Source organism: Vidua chalybeata, chromosome 7 (genome assembly GCF_026979565.1).
Source record: "Vidua chalybeata isolate OUT-0048 chromosome 7, bVidCha1 merged haplotype, whole genome shotgun sequence".
NCBI classification, from domain to species: domain Eukaryota; kingdom Metazoa; phylum Chordata; class Aves; order Passeriformes; family Viduidae; genus Vidua; species Vidua chalybeata.
The window spans coordinates 16,076,141-16,098,613 of NC_071536.1; the positions used below are offsets into that span (position 1 = coordinate 16,076,141).

At 40.0% G+C, this 22,473-nt stretch overlaps 1 protein-coding gene across 1 annotated transcript in view; it reads left to right on the forward strand.

Moving 5' to 3' along the window:
* Nucleotides 1-22,473, forward strand: part of TTN (titin) — a 236,396-nt gene that overhangs the window by 24,416 nt on the left and 189,507 nt on the right. Inside the window, exons 29-44 of the mRNA XM_053947624.1 lie at nucleotides 109-375; nucleotides 521-793; nucleotides 901-1,164; nucleotides 1,265-1,525; nucleotides 2,046-2,306; nucleotides 2,735-2,998; nucleotides 3,090-3,350; nucleotides 3,503-3,763; nucleotides 4,192-4,452; nucleotides 4,538-4,679; nucleotides 4,769-4,934; nucleotides 5,134-5,365; nucleotides 5,935-6,219; nucleotides 6,304-6,429; nucleotides 8,433-8,621; nucleotides 12,925-12,981. Coding sequence (XP_053803599.1) covers nucleotides 109-375; nucleotides 521-793; nucleotides 901-1,164; nucleotides 1,265-1,525; nucleotides 2,046-2,306; nucleotides 2,735-2,998; nucleotides 3,090-3,350; nucleotides 3,503-3,763; nucleotides 4,192-4,452; nucleotides 4,538-4,679; nucleotides 4,769-4,934; nucleotides 5,134-5,365; nucleotides 5,935-6,219; nucleotides 6,304-6,429; nucleotides 8,433-8,621; nucleotides 12,925-12,981 — 3,570 coding nt within the window. The remainder of the gene's footprint in view (nucleotides 1-108; nucleotides 376-520; nucleotides 794-900; nucleotides 1,165-1,264; nucleotides 1,526-2,045; nucleotides 2,307-2,734; nucleotides 2,999-3,089; nucleotides 3,351-3,502; nucleotides 3,764-4,191; nucleotides 4,453-4,537; nucleotides 4,680-4,768; nucleotides 4,935-5,133; nucleotides 5,366-5,934; nucleotides 6,220-6,303; nucleotides 6,430-8,432; nucleotides 8,622-12,924; nucleotides 12,982-22,473) is intronic.

Consider the following 22,473-nt stretch of genomic DNA (forward strand, 5'->3'; position numbering starts at 1 on the left):
GTTACACTATATATCTATATATATTCCCTTAGCCTCATTTAATAACATTTTTTTTTCTTCAGGAGAATCTAATCAAGCTTATTTACAAACATAATTATTTGCCTTTAGGTGCTGCAGTTGAATTTATTAAAGAACTTGAAGATGTTGAAGTGCCAGAATCCTTCTCAGCTGAACTTGAATGTGAGGTTTTCCCAGAAGACGTGGAGGGGAAATGGTATCATGGTGATGTTGAACTCACTTCTAATCTTAAATATGTGATTGCATCCCGCCGTGGTCGCCAGATCCTCACTATTAAAGATATTAGTAAAGACGATCAAGGAGAATATAGTTACGTTGTTGATGGAAAAAGGACTCAATGCAAACTGAAGATGAAGCGTAAGCATTTCTTACATTGTCTATATACTATCACTTTTCTATTTTATAGCATGTATTATAGCTGTATCCCATTGTATCCCATAACGCTTTAATGTTCAATATTCTGCCTCTTATAAGAATTAATTAACTTCATTTAATTCCACAGCTCGTCCCATGGCAATTCTTCAAGGACTTACTGATCAAAAAGTCTGTGAGGGAGATATCGTGCAACTTGAAGTCAAGGTTTCCCTAGAAAATGCAGAAGGTGTCTGGATGAAAGATGGCCAAGAAATTCAGTCAAGTGACCGTATTCACATTGTGTTGGATAAACAATCACATATGTTGCTCATAGAAGATGCCACAAAGGAAGATAGTGGAGCTTACTCTTTTAGTGTTCCTGATCTTGAGCTGTCAACCACTGGACAGATCACAGTGTACAGTAAGTCACTATGATAATTTTGAAGGTGTGTTTGATTTTTGGCTCCTTTAGGATTACTTTTTAAAGACATAGTTTTTCTCATGATGAATATTTTTGTCACTTGGCAGGTGTGGAAATAGTGGTGCCTCTAGAAGATCTTCATGTTATTGAAGGAACAAAAGCCATTCTCGAATGCAAAGTTTCAGCACCTGATGTGTCCTCCTCAAAATGGTACTTAAATGATAATCAAATAAAACCTGATGAACGTGTGCAAGCTGTATGTAAAGGCACTAAACAGAGGCTAGTGCTCACCAGAACCCATGCATCAGATGCAGGACGCTATAAGCTAATGGTTGGCAAAGTGGAAACAAGCTGCAATGTCACAGTTGAAGGTTGGTGTTCCTTAAGATGCACAGTTCTTTGTGAAATTATTTCTTTGAAAACAAAACTAGTAGAAACAACTAATAAATTTATAATTTATTCTTTTTATAGAAATTGAGATTATTAGAGGTCTTCATGACATCACCTGCACTGAAACACAGAATGTGTCCTTTGAGGTCGAGCTCTCCCATTCAGGGATTGATGTCATTTGGTATTTCAAAGGCCAACCCATAAAGGCTGGTCCTAAATATAAAATTGAAGCACGTGGCAAAATATATAAATTGACAGTGGTGAAGATGATGAAAGATGATGAAGGAGAATATGTCTTTTATGCTGGAGAGAAGAAAACATCTGGGAAGCTTATAGTAGCAGGTTAGTAGGGGTAAAGTCCAAGGTTTTTATTTCACTGTGATTTAGAAAGTACCCAATGGACTTGTAGCAATAGTGCTGTTCCAGTGGGAGTTTGTCTTTAATTTATCCTTTTTTTTTTATGTTCTCCTTGCCTTTCCCCTTATCTTTTGTGATTAGTATAATTTGAATACTCAAATCTGTTAAATGTTAATATATTTTGCTAGATCAAAAGCACAGTATGAAATGATGTATTATGCTTTTGATGTAATTAATGTAAAAAAAGAGGAGGTTTTGTCCTGTGTGTTCTCAGTATACCTGTGCTGAGATTAAAATAAAAGAGAACAATTAGGATAGAAATAAGAAATATATTTTTGTGATATCCAGGTCATATTCTATTCCTGGTTTTTCACAGAGCTTAGAATGACTGAGCATCTCTATGCTGCAAATTAGGACAAAGAATTCCAGCATCTAGTTTTGGTTTCTGTATGGGGGAAAGCTGAACAGCAACACAACAAAAGAACACGCTTTTTCTTCCCAACAGGCGGTGCCATTTCAAAGCCTCTCAGTGACCTGACTGTGGCCGAGTCCCAGACAGCTGTTTTTGAATGTGAGGTGGCAAATCCTGAATCAGAGGGCCAGTGGCTACAAAATGGTAGACCATTAGCTACGACAGATCAGTACCGTGCTGAATCTGATGGTGTAAAAAGAAGGCTTGTTATCCCTGCAACAAAACTGGAGGATATGGGGGAATACAGCTATGAAATAGCAAGCTCAAAGACATCTGCCAAACTGAAGGTTGAAGGTCAGTATTTTTTGTTAGTAACTGAGGTCTTTGAGACTTATTCCATCATCACTCACTCTGTTTTGGACCAGGCCTTAAGACACATGCAAAATAAAATAAATCAAATAAAAATCCCCAAACAAATAAAACCCTGAGCCTATCCAACAATGGCAAAAACTAAACAAGCAAATCCCCAGCCAACCAACCAACAAAACAGAAATCCCAAACCAAAAACCCTAGAAACCAAACACTTCTCATGGATACTATGAGTAAAACTTCCATGCTGTGTTCCTAGCACACCACTTTGCTGGAAACTGTGTAAATTACTATATGCATAAAATGAAGCACCATTATTCAGTTTTATTAAAATTATTATATTTACTATAAGCTTTCATTTTGATCTATTTTGTCAAGTATTTTTTTCTACTTCCTTTTTTTTTTTTTCCTAGCTGTTAAGATAAAGAAAACACTGAAGAACTTGACTGTGACAGAATCACAGGAGGCAGTTTTCAGTGTAGAACTAACCCACCCTGATGTGAAAGGAGCTCTATGGATTAAAAATGGTGTTGAACTTGAATCAAGTGACAAATATGAAATTACAGTGAAAGGAACTGTTCACACACTGAGAATCAAACACTGTGTTGTCACTGATGAGTCTGTTTACAGCTTTAAACTTGGAAAAATAGGAGCAAATGCCAGACTTCATGTGGAAAGTAAGCCATTCTGGTTTGAATATTTGCTGTAATGTGTGTTTTGAATTCATATCATACACAGTGCTGAATATTGCTAACTTTTTTCCTCAAGCTGTCAAGATCATCAAAAAGCCAAAGGATGTGACTGCTTTGGAAAATGCTGTTGTCTCATTTGAACTGAGTGTTTCCCATGATACTGTACCAGTCCGGTGGTTCCATAAAAATATTGAGCTTAAACAAAGTGATAAATACAAGATGATCTCTCAAAGGAAAGTTCACAAGCTTATGCTGCATAACATATCTCCCGATGACGCTGGGGAATACACAGCTCTTGTTGGGCAAATTGAGTGCAAAGCGAAACTGTTTGTGGAAAGTAAGTATTGTAAGAAAGTAGTTATATGAATTGTTACATCAACACTGAGCAACTTGACCTGACTCTTCATAGCCTGTTACCCTTGGTTTTTTGCAGTCTTCCAAACATACAAACTTTAAAAAATTTTTTCTGTTTTATCCCCCTCCTTTTAGGCATACACATCACAAAGACCATGAAAAATATTGAGATCCCTGAGACCAAAACTGCCTCCTTTGAATGTGAAGTTTCTCATTTCAACGTGCCAGCTGTCTGGTTGAAAAATGGTGTGGAGATTGAAATGAGTGAAAAGTTCAAAATAGTTGTCCAAGGGAAACTCCATCAGCTCAATATAATGAACACAAGCAGTGAAGACTCTGCAGAATACACTTTTGTCTGTGGAAATGATAGAGTCAGTGCAACCCTGACTGTAAAACGTATGTAAAAATTAAACTAACCAGAATATTTTACAGTTACCAGTAATAAGTTTGTGTTAACACATGGGCTTAATGAAATTCTGACAAAACCAGCAGACTGTAGAGGTGTTTTTTAACACTAAAGAGCTCAATAGCATTCTTTAAAGAGATAGAGAAGTGGTAAACATGAAGGTCAGATCCTGTGTTCTTCTCTTTAGGCAAACATGCCTAAATGCCAGGTCACTGTAAGAGACTGAATTTGAATTCTATGTCATTCAGTAGTTGTGGGACATTTAATTATAATACTGATTCTGAACACAAAATATACCTTTTAGTATTTCCAAATTGTCTTAAAGAAGTTGAAGCATCTCTAATCTGGTTAACATGCATTTAAAATAAAGTAAAACAGAATGGAAAAAAGCAAACCACGTCTATTCCTTTCCTTTTAGCCATCCTAATTACCTCCATGCTAAAAGACATCAATGCTGAAGAGAAAGATACAATAACATTTGAAGTTACTGTTAATTATGAAGGCATCTCATATAAATGGTTAAAGAATGGAGTAGAAATAAAATCAACTGATAAATGCCAGATACGAACAAAGAAGCTTACACACTCCCTCTCCATAAGGAATGTGCATTTTGGTGATGCAGCAGAATATACTTTTGTTGCTGGAAAAGCAGCTTCATCAGCCACTTTATATGTGGAAGGTATTTGCTCTCTTGATTTGTATGTTTAGTGATTTCTCGGGCTTAAATAACATCACAGCACTCATTCTATGTTTTTCTTCTCTAGCTCGTCACATTGAGTTTAGGAAGCACATTAAAGACATCAAAGTGGTGGAGAAGAAGAGGGCTATTTTTGAATGTGAAGTTTCAGAACCTGACATTCAGGTCCAGTGGATGAAGGATGGGCAAGAACTCCAGATTGGTGATAGGTAAATTATTGCTTCTACACCATATTAACTTTTGGTGTGTGTTTTCCCCCAGGAAATATCTAGCTCACTTTCTTTTCTGCTGTGCTCAGGATGAAAATCCAGAGAGAGAAATATGTCCATCGTCTCATTATTGCTTCCACAAAGATGTCTGATGCTGGTCAGTACACTGTAGTAGCAGGTGGAAACACATCCAGTGCTAATTTGATAGTGGAAGGTCGAGACATTCGTATCAGAAGCGCCCAGAAAGACATTCAGGTAAGACCTATACAGATGAATAAATATTTCATAGCTTTTTCACTCAAAGAATAATGCAAGGGAAGAGCAACAATATCTAACCAGAGACAGTCATAGCACAAAAATATGTAATCATAAGGTCAGAACCTTCACCTAAGAACTGGAAAGTGAGACCAGAGGAAAAATCAATACTACTTCTATTATTTATTCTTTTTCAAAGGTCATTGAGAGACAAAGAGCTGAAATTGAATTTGAAGTCAATGAAGATGACATTGAACCACAGTGGTACAAGGATGGTATTGAGATCAACTTCCAATATGAGGAAAGATACAAGTATGTGGTGGAAAGGAGAGTTCATCGAATGAGCATCTTTGAAACCACTTACTCTGACGCTGGGGAATATACTTTTGTTGCGGGACGGAATAGGAGTTCTGTTATTCTTTATGTGAATGGTATGTGGCCCCACAACCAATGTTTTGACTGTATTTATTATTCAGTGGTTTTCTGGTTTTTATATGGCTTCTCTGGAATTTTAACTCTTCAAAGAAAAAAAATTTCAAAGAGATCATTTGGAACACTACTGAATTCCTCACGTACATAGATGTTTCTTGCCCTATTGAAGTAGCTGGCTAGTGGATGAAAATACCATAGCAGTTTTTTTCCCATATTATTTACTTAGACCAGAAAATTCTTGAGTCTAAATAAAACTACTTTGTTCACATGGACAGATATGTCTTTCCAGAGTGATCAACCTAACAATTCTTGGACACATTTTGCCAGAAACACTTACACCAACACAGCTAATTATGTTAAGGCACTTGCTGCTAAATCATTCCCCCTGTATCAAGGATGAGGGCAGATTTTTATGGACACAAAAGATTAGGAATAATAAGGGTTTGTTTTGTTTGTTTAATTCTTTGCAAATAGTTTTCAATCACTAATAATATCAATAATGAGATTTCTCCCTCTTTCTTTCTTTCTCCTATCTCTCTTTGCCACCTCACTTCCCTCCAATTTTCAGCTCCAGAGCCACCCCAGATTATTCGGGAGCTAGAGCCAACTACTGTGGAGTCCGGCAAACCTGCCCGCTTTTGTGCTATTGTATCAGGCAAACCCCAGCCCAAAATTTCCTGGTACAAAGATGATCAACAGCTTTCTCCAGGTTTCAAGTGCAAATTTCTTCATGATGCACAAGAATATACTCTATTGCTGATCGAAACTTTCCCTGAAGATGAAGCAGTGTACACCTGTGAAGCAAAAAATGACTATGGAGTAGCTACAACTTCAGCTTCACTTTCAGTCGAAAGTGAGTCTCCCATGCTCTTAACATTTGTGAAATGAAATTTTCATTCTTGATCTTTAAAAATCACTTTTTTCTCTTTTTCTTTAGTCCCAGAAGTTGTCTCTCCGGAGCTAGAAATGCCAGTGTATCCACCTGCTGTCATAATACCACTGCGTGATACTGTTACATCTGAGGGACATTCTGCTTGTTTTCAGTGCAGAGTTAGTGGAACAGGTGAGTTTAATGACATCCTATACATCTTTCCATCTCTCAAAATTTTTCATCTTGAACTCAGAAAAAAATTCAGCAATATATGTGCTCAGATCAGTCTTCCCCTAGAAGTACAGGTATTTGATACACACACATAGCCAAGTGTTACTGACAAGTTTCAGTTAAGCACATCAAAGCATGGAATTTTTAAACGTCATAAACATATTAAGTGTTTCTATGTTTGTCATAATTTCCCATAGCTTATCTTTGGAAACTTCTCAGCATTTTAAATGCTAACTGATGTTAGAAAATTCTGTCAGTGAGTACGACACAGAGTTTCATAGGAGAAAAGCAGTACTGCATCAAATGAACACGAATTTCTGAAGACACACACTGCCGTGCCCTTAACTATACTAACCGACTGAAACTGTGACTCAACCTTTCTCCAAATATTTCTAAGTATCATTCTGCAAACACTAAACTGCAGTTACTTTCTTTATCCTAGCATAAAAAGTGTTTGCCAATTTTCCTTTGAAGTATAGATTTACTTAAATAAGTTTTTTGATTTAGATACATAGAATGTTAATCTGCAATTAAAATATCTTTTTCCTTAGCACACTGTCAAATAAAGCTACTTTTCTCCACTTAGCAAATGGCCTTGAGTATGACTACTAGTAAAATATTCACATAGTAAACTGCAGAGTAAGATCCAGTTCACAATCCAAAGAATTTAAAATTATTTCAAGACAAAACTCCAAATTAAAAAATAATCGTATGTGACAGCTCTATAAAAACTAATATAAATTGGTTATACACATATATATGCAAATATATATAATTTGCATTACCATCCCTTGAAATAAAACTCCATTTTTTTTTAAAGGCTTTAGAACAAATCTGATTTTGCTTCAGAAATTATATGTTGGAAATATATTTTGCAACCTTTGTGGCCCACCCTTTTTGTGCAATGCATGCTAGTGTAATTTTTTTTTAAGAAAACTATATTTATGTGAATGTGGAAGCTGCATTTACAGCACAGAATATAAGGATCCTTTCATCTAGATCACCCATCGTAGAATCATTTAGGTGGGAAAAGACCTCAAAGATCATGAAGTCCAGCTGTTAATCCAGAACTGCCAAGTCCAGAAATAAATCATATCCCTAACTGCCAAATCTCCATGACTTTTAAATACCTCCAGGGACTGTGACTCTACCACTTCACTGAGCAGCCTGTTCCAATACTTGGCAACCCTTGCAAGGAAGAAATTTTTCCTATTGAAAATCTCATTTATTGAATACTCTATCCAAATGTATTTGCACACCTCTTACTTGTGTTATAAAAACCTTTATATTAGGTTAGGTAACACATGATTGCAAGTACAGTTGTTTAATGGTAGGCATTGTGCAACAGTAATAGCACACTATTTGAGTAACAACATATGATTCATGATGTAGTACAGTGACAGAGAGAAAAAGCTAAAGTCTGCTTCAATTCACTCCTATGTCTACAAGAATCTATACAAGTAATACATTTTATATAGGAATATATAGATCTTTCTTGAGAAATATTACAAGTAGTATTTGCAACAAAAAGAGGGAAGGTGCTGTGCTTGGCAGAAGAATGTTCTGTTTTAATTTCTTGACTAGCTCAAGCTAGATATTTTATAGCCTGTTTAATCATGGAACTTTAGCAAAATCACATTTTAAAAAAGATACTTTCTCTGACTTTAGCCATACCAAAATAGTTTTAAATTTTTACACTAACAGAGTTAAGGAAGAATGATTTTTACTCAATAATATATCAGCACCAGAATCAGTTTTCCCATAAAAATATTTCCAGTGCACAAATCAAAACCTAAAGCAACAAATAGGTCACTTTCCACTCATCATACATTGTCAGAATAATACAAGGCACGTTTAAATGTAGAAGTTTGAGTTTAAGATTTTTGAAAGATATAAATATAAAAATAGTGTTTACTTGGTATTATAACTTAGATCTTTTTGTTTTCTATCTTTTGCCTGAGCAGATCTGAAAGTGTCTTGGTACAGCAAAGAGAAGGAGATCAAGCCATCACGGTTTTTTAGAATGACTCAATTTGAAGACACTTACCAGCTGGAGATTGCTGAAGCTTATCCAGAGGATGAAGGGATCTATACCTTTGTGGCGAGCAATTCTGTAGGCCAAGTGACCAGCACTGCTACCTTGAAGTTAGAAGGTACACTGTGCCATTAAAGAAGTTGTCTTTTTCAGGTCATGTTCCAATAATCATCTTAATATACACTGATACTGATGTGTGAGATGTTGTCTGTCATGTCTTTTAACTCAATTAATTGCTGCCATTTACAATGTCCACAGCATACATTTATGTCTCCAAAATATATGTCATGAACAGAAAAAGGTATTTCAAGATTTTTTTCATGTTCCATGCCCCCTTTTCACTCCAGTCTTAGGATCTGTCATGCACCAAAGATCGTAAAAACTTTCTTTCTTATAGAATTTTTTTTGCTTACACATTCTTTGATTTGCCTTGTGAAGACAATCTAGTAGCTTTTGTATAAAATAAATTACTTTGAAAGTTTTGAAAAACATCTCAAATAGAGGTATGTAACAGGTACTCGGGTAACTGAAAAGAAATATTTTACATTCATATGAATTAATGAAACATTGATCAAAATTTTACAGCAGAAATACTGTTTGGAGAATTTGCTGTTCTATATTGTTCTTTATATTATTTAGCCATAAATATTTTGTTTTCTTTTTGCAATAGATTTTATAAATGATGAATGAAAATAATTCATGCTGTTAAGTTGTGAGTTAGAAAAAAAACTTGAATGAGAGAGAAAATTCATTGTAGTGTAGGGTAAGAAATTAAAAGTTGGCATGCTTCTTTTCAGGATTTAAAAATGTTGAAGAAGTTACATCAGAGTCCCCTTGGCATGTTTCTTCATCTGTTTCACTTAAGGAGGAATCTGTTGGCCAAAGGCCCACCTTTATCCAGCCTATTTCAAGCTGCAGGGTATGCAGCGGGGAATCAGTCAGATTTCAAGCTAGAGTCTCTGGCAGGCCCAAACCAAAAATCCAGTGGTTTCATAATCAACAACTCATGTTGCCAAAAAAAGACTTAGTTTTCCACTTTGATGAGTCTACAGGCACAGCTATACTCATAATAGTAGATGCTTTCTTAGAGCATGCTGGCCAATACTCTTGCAAGGCAAGAAATAGTGCTGGAGAAACAACTTGTACAGCTACACTTACAGTGACTGCAGAAGGTAAAGCCCCATTTTTACTTCAAAGGGATTCAATTTGTTGCATACCACACTTTTATGCTCTTACTAATTTTTCCCTTGTTTCACACCTTTTCTTTCCTACTTAACTTTAATAGTACCCTCAGTAACCCAGCCACTCTCATTTCTTGTCTTTAAGCTGTAACATTTGGAAATTTTCAAGTTTGCATCTCAATACAGGTCAAAGAAAAAAAATGTTTTAATGAAGGCATCCAGGATTTTAAAACAAGTGATTTAGTGATCTTTATAGCAGTAACTGAGGTATTTTGCACTATTCTGTAGGGGGAAAAAAAAAAAAGATAAAAAAGAAAATACCTCCTTTAAAAGTGCCAAAAGTTACCAATATTAAAATGGACTACGTTAGTGAAAGAAGGACAAGCACCGAGTATCAACTGCATGACTAGTCTAGGACTCACTTGTGATTCATACATGTGAATGGATAACTTCTGTGTCAACAGAGTAGTACGTCTGGCATGCTGTGTTTTCAAATGAAGATCATTCATTTTCATCCTCCATGCGGTTTGATTTTCTTCAGAGCATGGTCCAGTAAAGTTCTTTAGATACTAATGTTGTTGTTTTTGTTACTTGATTACACAGTGCAAGCCCTAGATAGGCAAAGTTCTTGGAAAGATGTAAAAGAGTCTATCCGGTCACAGTCTATATCAGAACTTCATGTTTCTCCTCTCACAAAGAAGAGCATTGAAACTTACCAAAAAGAATTTAAATCAGTGCAACAACCATCACAGGAATTGCGTGTACAGGTTTTTGAAAGTGTATCAGAAAGTTTGACCATGAAGGCTACATCAACTGAAGAAATTAAAGCCGTGCACACATCAGTCCATTCTCAAACATCTCAGAGCACCAAAATCTCTATGACGACCTCTCAGGAAAAGAAAGATGTCCCTCCAAAGATTCTCTTGCAACTCAGAGACCTAACTGTGAAATGTGGTGATACTGCTCAGTTCATATGTGCCTTAGAAAATGAATTCTATGAGTTTCTTTGGGCCCATGAAGGTAAAAAGATAGAGCTGTCTGAAAAATTGAAGATATCACAAAACGGAAATGTTCTTCTGCTTACAATCCTAAATGCCCAGCTGTCAGATCAAGGACTGTACAGTTGTACTGTGTATAATGACTATGGAGGGACAACAACTTCTGCAATACTAACAGTCAAAGGTGGTTATCTGACTTTTAACATTATCACTTACTTTTTGCAGCTTCATTATAACTGCCTAAAGCTCACTCATATAACCTTTATGATCAGTATTTAATTGAGAAAGCTCTAATAATAATGCTCTGGGGTTTTTCCTCCACATTTGCAGCTCTATTCATAAGTGACATGTGCAGTACTGGGAAGTTGGTACTGTAACTTTGTGCCTCTTCCCATAAAGTCACAGATGTCTCAGGCTTTTTATTCCTCATATCCTTCATGACATGCAGTGAGATGTAAAGCAAAACAGGCTCGTAGGAATTTTTTATATTTTGTTAATTTCTGAAGCAGGAGTTTAAGGAAGAAAAGAATGTCAGATGCAATTTTGAATTAGATACCTGGTCATTTCTAACTCCAGCATGTTTCCAACAAATCCAAGATTCCAATTCCAAAGTTAGCAATATAAGTTAATGTACTTGAAAGGATTAATGGGTGCAAGTATTGTATTACTGCAATAATGAACTGTCTTCTACCTTTCGCTCTTCCTAATATATAATTATTTACTTTTTGCTTAAACTCCTTCTACCTCTTCCTGACATCCATGTATTAAAATGTTAGTATTATTACCACTAGTGAAGACCCAAAAATGTATTACCACCACAGGTGATAGTATTTGTGATGAGTTCAAAGGAATCAAGACCAGAAAACTAAGATGAATAATGAAAAAGGCATTGACCCTGTTGATCTGGCTCTCAATTATTGAAATTACTTTCTTCACTATAGAGCTTCCAAAAGCACTTTACATAATCTTCTTACATAATCTCCTGCTACTTTCCAAATTAAGGCTCTAAATTAGAAGCAAAGATGTGCTTTTTTTTAATCACTGCGGATCAAGACTTGGTCGCATGAAAGACCCACAAGCTTAACTGATACCTAGAGTTAGCCTAACAGGAATAGAGCTCTTAAATGTGCAATCTTAAATGTGCAACTCATGTTTAATAGAACTGTTTTAACACTAATATACAGCATATTCTATCAATACTAATTACTGGGTTTTCCCCCCATAAGTATAAGGATTTTTTTATTCCTGCAAAACATCTGACCTAATCCTTTTCCTAACTTTATTCTTACCTAGCAAAAGAAGCACAAGCCAAAGCAGTAACAAAAATTACTCTTGAATCAGATTCTAAAACCTTTAAAGCAGCGAAAGATTGTCAGTTTAAAGCATCTGAAGTTAAGCAAGAATCTTCAAAGAAAACCTCGAGCTTGTTTATATCTACATCCCAAAGACCACATGAAACTGAGAAGCAAAGAAACAGAGTATATTATCCTGATGTTGTGCCATGTGAAGACATCACAGTAACTGATGCCAAAGCACCAGATTTTCTCGAAACTCTGCCTTCAGAAACCACTGTAAAAGAAGGAGATGATGTGTTTCTCTTTTGCATAATGAAAGGTGTGCCTACACCTTGCGTAGTCTGGCTGTGCAATCAGCTAATAGTTGAGGAGTCTGCACTGTGTTCCATAAAACATGATGGGCCACTGTGCAGTTTAAGATTGTTGAAAGTTGGTCAGGACCACGAGGGTATATACAAGTGCAGAATAGTTAACCCTGCAGGACAAGCTGAGTGCAGCACCCATCTGAAAGTGACAGGTTGGCAACTGCATGTTCCTTCCAAGTATCAATTCCTCATGCATAGCATCATAATTGCATTCCACTATATTTATTCCCTAGGAGATGATAAAGAACAAGAAGTATCTTATTAGTCTGTGGATTGTTGAATGTTTTCTTGAGGGATTTACGGCATGATAAAGGCATGTTGTTTTAGAAACTTTCCCCCACCCTGCAAAAAGAAAGCAAATCTTACAGAAAAATGTACATTGCAAACAAGTTTGAAAATATTCGATTACTTTATTCTCAAAATTTATCAAGTGTTTGAATTGTTTGGCATGCATTTATGTGTGTGTGCGTACATGTCAATTTATGTCTATTTGCAAAACAGATTGGATGTTTTTACTGTATAAAGTGTTGACTGGCACATTTAACAACTCTAGCTCAAAAATCTTTGTCTTTTTTATTCTAGCTCCTGAAAAAATTGTTCATGAGAAGCTAGAGGAAGAGGTTGAAATGGAAGTGAAAGGTACAATAATAAATGAGAATAATTATTACCAGTAATTAGTAATGTTGTGAAAAGGTTTTATCAGCTTCCATGAAGTGTCTGATGGGGAAAGACACACTATAAAGCATATTGGAACATGTTGCATGTTTGTTTTGATATGCAAAGGGTTACCTGCATTTTAAGGTTATTTAAGTTTTAAAATATGTTTAAAACTTCAAATCTATAATTGTGCAGCCATATTTTTAACTTTTACTTCATGCTTTGCAGCTGTTCACAGAGCTCTTATATGTTCAATTTCCTTTTGAATGCATGGAATAGTTTACTTCAGAAGGAAGTTATACAAATCTTAATTGTATTACTTTTAAACGAGTTAGCAGCCTAACATTAATTGGTTCAATGGACACTGTTGGATGGATAGATGAAGTATACTAGAGAGCATTTGTTGTTTAGGTTATGTGAAAGCTACACATTCCCATTGATTCCTTGCACTTTTTTTTTACATACATTAATTCATCATTATACATCTCTTACCCTGGCTTGCAGATAGCATACGTGGTTCATGTTGCTTGCTTTTTCCCCCCGTGCATAACACTGTGAAGTTAGTGGCTGTATTAGTTCGAATAAACGCCTTCTCATTTCTTGTTACTTATTTTTAAAAAAATATATTTCAAACTATTTTTTTCAATTGTTTGAACATATCTACAAACAAAGGGGTCAGAAAGGGCGTTTATTCTACTGTCTGCAAGTCAGGTAAGATTTTCTTCTTTGCCACCCAAAGACACACAGCTTTTCCAGGCAACAAAAACATATACGCAGAAGAACATGTTATTTTGAAATTCTTTTTTTGCTTGTTCAAGAAGACATTTCCAGTCTGAAGAAAGAACAGACAACGAACGATTTTCGTGTCAATCTTTAAAACAGAGCAAGGCGTTGCGTTTATTCGAACAAATATGGTGAGTGAATTACTTTTTTTTCCTGGGTGTGTGATGAAATCTGTTGCATGCCCATTTATTTCAATATATTGCTACATTTTACAACCAGGTACTAGGCAGAACGTGACGTTGTAACCTAGTCTCCTTCTCTTGCAGGACAGCACAGCGTGGACTTCGAGGGACACGGCACAGCGGCAGTGCTGGCTTGCCCCCAGAACCGTAAACCCATCTTCACACAGGGACTGAAATGCAGGTCTGTCTTGGAGGGGGACCCTGCATTCTTCCGGTGCAAGCTGGTGGCATGCCCAGCACCACACATGGCCTGGTTCCACAACAACCGGCCCGTCCTCCAGGACTGCCGCAAGGTGATTCGCACCGAGAGCACGGAGCACACGCACTGCGCCAGCCTGGAGCTGCGGGACGTGCGGGAGCACGACGCTGGCAGCTACAGGGTATTTGCCATTAACAGTGAGGGCTCAGCCGAGTCCACCGCCTCCCTGCTGGTGGCACGCAGAGGGGAGCGGCGGGACCCGGGTTTCGTCGGGAATGCAGAGTGGATGCGGCAGAGCTGGGGGTGCCTGCTGCAGCAGCGGCGGGAGGACCGGCTGCGGGTGGTGCTCCGCTGCACTGGCTCACCCTTCGACAAGGGCCAGGAGGCTGAGCCCGGGGACCTCTCGCCAGCCCGGGGCATGGTACGAACCATCCGTTTCCAGAGCCAGCCGCTGGGGGGGCCGTGCCGCCCCGGGCTGGCGCACAGGAGGGAGCTCAGGGGCACGGTGGCTAATGCTGAGGAGCTGCTGGATGAGGAGATCCGTTGGAAGTTGCAGAAGCTGCGGGAAGCAAAGAGGGCAGCACTGAAAAAGAAGCAGGAATTCCTCATGTCCACGCCCCAGGAGGCACCTCCTGGGAAGTCCAGCCCTCTTAAGGTGGCTGCCAAAATGGTTGGCTCAAAGCCCCTCACAGTGCAGGTAGTGAAGCAATACTCCAGGTCCAAGGACCTGGGGGAGAGATGGCAGGTGCAAGGAGGGCTCCTGGAGCCCTGCCCACCCCTCTTTGTACAGGAGATCAAGCCCCAGGAAACTGTTGAGGGACAAAGATGCGCTTTCTCCTGCCTCTTCCACGGCCGTCCACAGCCCACCGTCACTTGGTACAACAACGACAAGCCCGTGGGGCGCATCCAGGGCACTGCTGTTCACACCACGGGGTGCTGCTCCACACTGACCTTCCCATCTGTGCTCCCACAGCATGGTGGCACTGTCACCTGTGTGATCTTCAACCCACTGGGCACAGTCAGCACCTCAGCTGGACTCCATGTGAGGCAGCAAATGCCAGCCTGTAAGTACACAAAGAAGGAAAAGGAGGAGATGAAAGTGGAGGAGAAGAAAGATGAGGAGAAGGTGAAGGAGGAAAAAAGGGAGAAAGAGAAGAAGGAAGAGGAGAAAATGGAGGAGGAGGAGGAAGAAGTTGGTCTGGCCTTTGCAGCAGAGAAGGGACTGCCAAGTGCAGTTCCAGACTCAGACTTGCTGTCGTTGCCTGTGGAAATCAAAATCACTGCCCCCACTCCAACACCAGAGCAAGACACGGAGATGAGGGAGATCCCACGACTCTCCCCAGAGCAGGCTGCTTCCACCATAAAGCACAAATTTAAGTTTTCATTTGATATGGGAAATGAACCACCCCAAATTGTGACAGAAGCCCCGGCCCATATTCATTGCCATGAAGGAGAGGAAGTGGTGTTGGAGTGTGCTGTGTCTGGGCAGCCCCCACCGGTTGTGAGCTGGTCCTTGAATGGCCAGAGCCTCTCTGCCAATGAGAGACTGAGGTTTAAAGAGGGCAAGAATGGCACGTACTGCCTACACCTTCAAGAGGTCTCTGTCACAGACGCTGGGCGATACTGTTGTGTGGCCACAAACGTGGCTGGAACAGCACAGACTGCCTCTGAGCTGACAGTGCAGCCCAGGGCACCCAAGCTGTATAGCAAGGGTGAAGGCACTGAGGAATTGCCTGCCATGGACCATGTTCTGCACCTCCAAGGCCTCAGCATACTTGATAAGGATGAAGAGGAACAAACTGCATGCCCCAAGGAGGAGGAAGCCCACCTACCCTGGTCCCTGAGGTTGTCTCCACCTCCTGGTGAGCAGTTGGAAGATTGTGAGGAAACACCTCACATCAGGGAAAGTGAGATGGAGGAAAAAATGGTGCTGGATATCACAGAAGTTTATACAAGGCAAGAAATGGGTGATACAGAAGAAAGGGTGAGTTATACACTTGGTATTTCTGAGATGAGGCAGAAAGGGGGAATAGCTATCTCTGAGAAACACAGCTATGGAATTGATACCACTGAATTGCACCCTACTATATCCACGGAAGGATGTGAATTGGTGGCCAAGGACTCAGGTCACTTTTCTGAGGAGCTGGAGCCTGAAGGAGGCAAGGTGCTACCACATGCAGACACTCTGTCCTGGGACATCTTGAAGTCACCATTTATGGAAGTGCAAGGGCAAACACATGACCCTGAGCAGTCTGCTCTGGAAGGGGAGTACAAGGATTTATCACTTATGGAAGTGCAAGGGCAAATACATGCCCCTGAGCAGTCTGCTTTGGCAGGGGAGTGTAAGGATTTATCATTTATGGAAGTGCAAGAACAAATACATGCCCCTGAGCAGTCTGCTCTGGCAGGGAAGGGGAAGGATTTCTCATTTATGGAAGTGCAAGAACAAATACATGCCCCTGAGCAGTCTGCTCTGGGAAAAGAAGGTAAGGATTTCTCATTTATGGAAGTGCAAGAACAAACACATGCCTTTGAGCAGTCTGTTCTGGCAGGGGAGTGTAAGGATTCACAATTTCTCATTCCTATATCACCTGTGGTGCAAGACAGAAGTGATGTCTGCACAGAGTGTGATGCCCCTGCCGGAGATGCAGTGACTCCTGATGTGCCTCTTGTGGAAGAGTCAAGTGTGCCCCACCTGCAGGACCACATTGTAAGCACCCCCACAAAGGAGGAGTTTGGCTTTTATGAATTCTATGCAGGAGAACAGCAGGAAGAACAGGACAAGGAGCAAGAGAGATCAGTTGGTATTGAACAGGACATTAAAGTTGATGATAATCTTTGTAAAGAAGAAGTGATTGATGATGGTGATACAACACACTGGAAAATACAAAGTGACAGGCAAATGCTGCAAGAAATGGAGTCTGATGCATGCAGCCCTTCTTTGAATCTAATCCCCACTCCTCCTGGCATACAAAACTCAGGTCAGGTTTTTACTGAGGAAGCTGAAGTTCATCTGGAAGAAATGCATTTCAGAGAGCAGCTGTTGCCCTCTGAGCCTGACACTGAGATAATATTTGATCTGAAGAAATTTGCAGAGCCTTTCTCAGCTGCAGAGACTCTGCACACAGAACAGGCACAAACGCCCACAGCACTGGAAAGTGTGGAGGTCATCTCTGGGATCATCTCCCCAGTGCACCAACATGATGTGCTTGAAGGAGAGATGTCTCTGAGTGAGGAGCTGCGTCAGAGCTACAAGATGCAGCAGGAGGAGGTTGATGCTGAGGAAGAGGAAAAGCCAAGAGAAATCACAACAGCTGATTTGCAAACTCCTAATGGGGACCTTGGCAGTGTCATGATATCTGCTGAAGAGGAACATTCTGCTGAAGAAGTTCAGGAGTCAAAGATGAGTGTCTGTGGAGAGGACTCATTTCAGGAAAAAATTAATGAATCTCTAGTGGAGCCCACACCAAGTTTCCAAAGAGGAGTTCAGGAAACACATGTGTGGGAGAGTGGGGAACGACTGGAGACCATAGACTCCCAGAGTGACAGTTTCATTATGGACTTGAAAAAAGCTGCACATGAAAAGAAGCCCCAGGCTGGGCATCAGGCTGAAGAAGATGGTGGTTCTGGGACAGAAAAGTTCTTTGAGCCAGGAAGGAGCAGCTTCACCTGTGAGACGGAAAGCACAGATTCCCCTGAGGAGATGCTCAGAGACATCCAGCAGGAACCAAACACAACCAAGGGCTTCTCTTTGGGGAAACTCATACTTGGATTAGTAATGGATGATCCTGTGGCACAGAAGGAGCAAAGGAAGGAGTCTTGGGACAAGAAGAGGACTCCCACTGAGGAAGCCTCTGAGAATAGCCTGGATGGAGAAGAAATGTGGGAGGATACTTCTGCAGATCCAGAGCCCAGTGCTGTTCCAATTTCAGAGCTGGGCCCTGATTTGTCCCTGGCCAATTATTTAAGATCCACTGGGATATATGAAACTCCAACTCTCAAAGGCACAGTTCAGAAGGAGCAGAAAGAAACTATAACTTCACTGGAAGTGGAGGAGGTTACCTTCAGCACGGTTTATGATTATTACAACAACCATCAGGAATTTGCCCGGCCCTTCTCTCCTGAGTCAGAAATGTCTATAGAGCTGGAGAGTGGGAGCAGAGAGGAGTCACCTGATTCAGACCGCTTCTACACACCTCCCTCCTCTGTGGAAATCTTTGAAACTGCTTCATCAGAATCCTACCACACGCCGCTCAGCACACCCGAGCGCTACTCCACACCGTCCGAGGGCTCAGGGTACAGCACGCCACCTGAGCGCTACTCCACACCATCCGAGGGCTCAGTGTATAGCACGGCCCCTGAGCACTACTCCACACCTTTTGAGAGTTCAAAATGCAACACACCCTCAGAGCAATATTTCACACCCTTTGAGGGACCCTACTCTGCATCAGGGGACAGCACGCCACCAGAACGCTACCGGACACCCACTGGGGAGTATATGGATGCCCTGACCATGCTCCCCCTCTGTGAGAGGAGGTATCAGCCTCCAGACCAGCCCCAGTCAAATGGGTTTATGACCCCCTGTGAAGCCCTGGAGCCATCAGGCAGGGACATGCCACCAGCATTCCTCAAAGCATTGAGCGGGAGGAGGTTGTATGAGGGCAGCACGCTGATGTTTGTGGCTGAGGTGGTGGGTGTGCCCAAGCCAGGAGTGAAGTGGTATCATAATAAGTCTTTGCTGGAGCTGGATGAGAGAGTGCAAATAGAGAAGGATGGGGACAAATATGTTCTGGAAATCACTAATGTCCAGAAAGCTGATGAAGGACAGTATCTGTGCCATGCAGTGAACATTGTCGGGGAAGCTAAAAGTATTGCAGAGGTGGAAGTTTTGCCTGAAGATGGACGGTCACTGGCACTGCCACCCCCTGTCACCCACCAGCATGTTATACACTTTGACATGGAGCAAAACACATCTTCGAGGTCCCCTTCACCACAGGAAATCCTCCTGGAAGTGGAGCTGGATGAAAATGAAGTGAAAGAGTTTGAGAAGCAGGTCAAAATCATAACCAGTCCTGAATTTAGCCCAGACAAGAAGAGCATGGTGGTTTCCCTAGATGTACTTCCACTTGCCTTGTTAGAACAAGCTGCAGGCTTGGCAGCAGGGGAGAATGAGGATGTAAAAATTGATTTCCAAGTAACTGAAATGCCTCCACGCTTTGCTGTGCCTGTTACAGATATCAAGGTGACAGAAGGCTCGGATGCAGTTTTTGAGTGTGTTGTAACGGGTACTCCTGTCCCAGTAGTTCAGTGGTTCAGAGGTGATACATGTGTGACGCCTGGCACAGGGAAGTATGTTGTGAGTCAGAAGGAGGGACTTCACATTCTGAAGGTCAAAACTGTAGAACCTTCTGATAGTGGCTTGTATTGCTGTCAGGCAATTAATAGGCTGGGAGAAGCAGCGTGCAAAGGCTCCCTTGTGGTCATGGCTCAGCAGGAAGCAAATGCAGTAAGCAGTGAGACAGTCACAGGCTGTGAACCACACAGGTCCCAGAAGTGTGACTTGCTTTTGAGTACGACTGTGAGCCCAGGTGACCAGTCAGAAATAGAGCTGGAATTTGAGTTTGAGCCGCACAGAGATGACTCAGAAAAAGCAATCCAACTGCTCGCAGTGACTCAACAAGAGCAGGAAATGGAAGGGGAGAAGCGTGTCAACATTAGTTTTGATGTGTTTGCAGAGCCATCTGAAGAGGAACGGGTTGAGTTTAGGGCAGAGGATTCAGAGAGCTGCAGCTTTGAGTTCCAGGTTACAGAAGCTCCTCCCAGATTTGTGAGGCTCATTTCTGACTACAGTACATTTGTAGGTGCCTCAGCATGCTTCCAGTGTCTTGTGACTGGTTCCCCCTGTCCCAGTGTCTGCTGGTACAAGGATGGGGTGTTGTTGGAAGGGGATAGGTACTGTGCACAGGAAGAGCAGAATGGCTTGCACAGTCTTACCATTGAAAACCTGATGCAAAGTGACAGTGGGCAGTACAAATGTATAGCTACTAACAGGGCAGGAACTGCTGAGACTTGTGCTGTGTTGACATTATACTAAATTTCCATAATTTATTTCAGAGTCTGTCTTGAAATACTAAGTGTTTTTATGATGTTCACTGCAGGTAAAAATGCAGCACTCATTTTAGGGGCATTGTTTTCATCTCTTTAAGGATGAAAACCATTCTGTGGGCATATTTGTATTTCACTTAGATTTGCCTTCTTTGGAGAATTTAAGTGAGATTTAATCCATGCATAGATTTTGTGCACACTTTCTGCGCTGAGGGATATTTCAGACTCCTTCTATGCTCCTTGCATAAATATCTTGTAAAGATATTTTAATTGACACTCATTTGCGTAGGACTAATTTTATTTTTTGTATAATGTACATATACCTGTGTATCTGTAACGGTGCAATCACTATTGTTTTATGTAGGCTAGAAATCACCTGAAAATGTAGATACCACCTTTTTCTTGTGACCTAAAGCTATGGAACACTAACTTATGCTTGTTGTTTAGTTTGGGTATAGTTCTGTTAAAGAACTCCTTAAACTGGTATTCCCCCTTCTCAAAATGTGTCAGAACATGATTCAAATCCCGTTTATGGTTTCTATCATTGCAAGATTCTTACATCAATGGGCTTCTTTCATGGAATTAAACGCCTTTTTTAAGTCAATGAAATTATGCTGTTGCAAAGAAAAGCAGAGCAATGGGAAGAAAAATGAAAATTTCGCATTAGTAGAGACTGGACAGGATTTTCTTCTCTATTACCAAGTAATAAACATGAAAGCATATTTTGTACTGTATTTTTAGGCATTAAAGGGAAAGGAGAAAGGGAGCATAACAATAACAAATCAATTATGTTACTGTAAATTCATCAAAATAATTTTGGTTGTCCCTGTATTCCAGTGTAATTTATAAAAAATGCATAGTAGTAAAAAAGTATGGTATTTTTATGCAGTATTCTTGTTTCACATTAGAATGACATCTCTACATATTCCTTTTTTCTTTTTCTCTTTTTTTTTTATTAAGAGCAGTTAAGTGTGCTATGTATCGAGATGACCAGAAATAAGAGGAATATGTTCAATTGTTATGTGTGGCATTTTCTCAGCACAGGAAATTTTTACATTGATGTTCTCAATGTGAATATATATTTTTATATTTAAAGTAATGCTAATATTTAGGAGAAATCAGCAGTAGCTGACGTAATTAAATCAGAATTAAATCTGTCTTACCTAATGATAAATTGATTAAGAAAATCTGTTAAATGGAAGAAAGTTATTAATTAATATTTCTCAGAAATGAAATGACTCTCTAATGCACATACCAGCTTTCCAGTCATCTATATGTCAAGATGAGATCTTGAGTTCAAGATCCCTAAGCAAAAATTAGTTTTACTTTGTTTACCTGTTAATGAGATTCTTCTAGTTATTTACAAATTGCTGTCAGTTGCCTTGCAAACAGCTTTAAGCAGAGTGGTGACTTTAAGCATAAAAACTACTCCTATAGTATGTTCAGTTATGTTCATACCATTTCTTATATCTGAGTTGGATGTGTCCTCACAGTGAGAACACCATGTCTCAAAAAATCTGTTATCTTCTAAGACTATCCCATCACTCACCTGGGATAGTAATTTTTGTTCAAAAGATTCACCTTGCCCAATTGTGGTGCCTGATATAAATTTAAAGTCAGGAGTGGCAAGTTCTAATGACCCAGTACCCAGGCAAAATGACTGAAGTGTTTAGGCTAACGCAAAGGTGTTACTTCAGTGTCTTCTGAGTCATAACCCCTTGATAAATATTTAAGATTTGTATGTAAAAAGGCTGAATTGTGCTTAGCTCTGTAAGCACACGTAATGGTGGTAGGAAAGAGAAGCATGACTGTCTGACCCAATGTTGTTCTGGGAAAGAATTACTCCATGATGTATCCTCAGTCCATTCCTTGTGTAGATGTGTAGCACTGAGTCATTAAACAGCAGAGGTCCTTAGGGAGGTGGGCATGAATTGTCTGATGTTCTATGTCAGTTGTGATGTGAGGGGTCTTTTAGTTCCAAAGTCAAAGAGGTCAGAGGCCCTTTAATTAGGTCCTGCGCAATTGTGAAGTGTGTTTCTTTTGCATGTAAATCTGAATGTTTTTAGCAGAATAAGGCCCATAACTTGGTTTTGGAGCCATAAGCCACACAGGTCCAAGCTCATATTCACATCTGAAATATATGGCCAAGCATCCTTATCTCTACCCATGTAGTGGTGTTTGTGGTTTATGTAAATTTATAAGTCT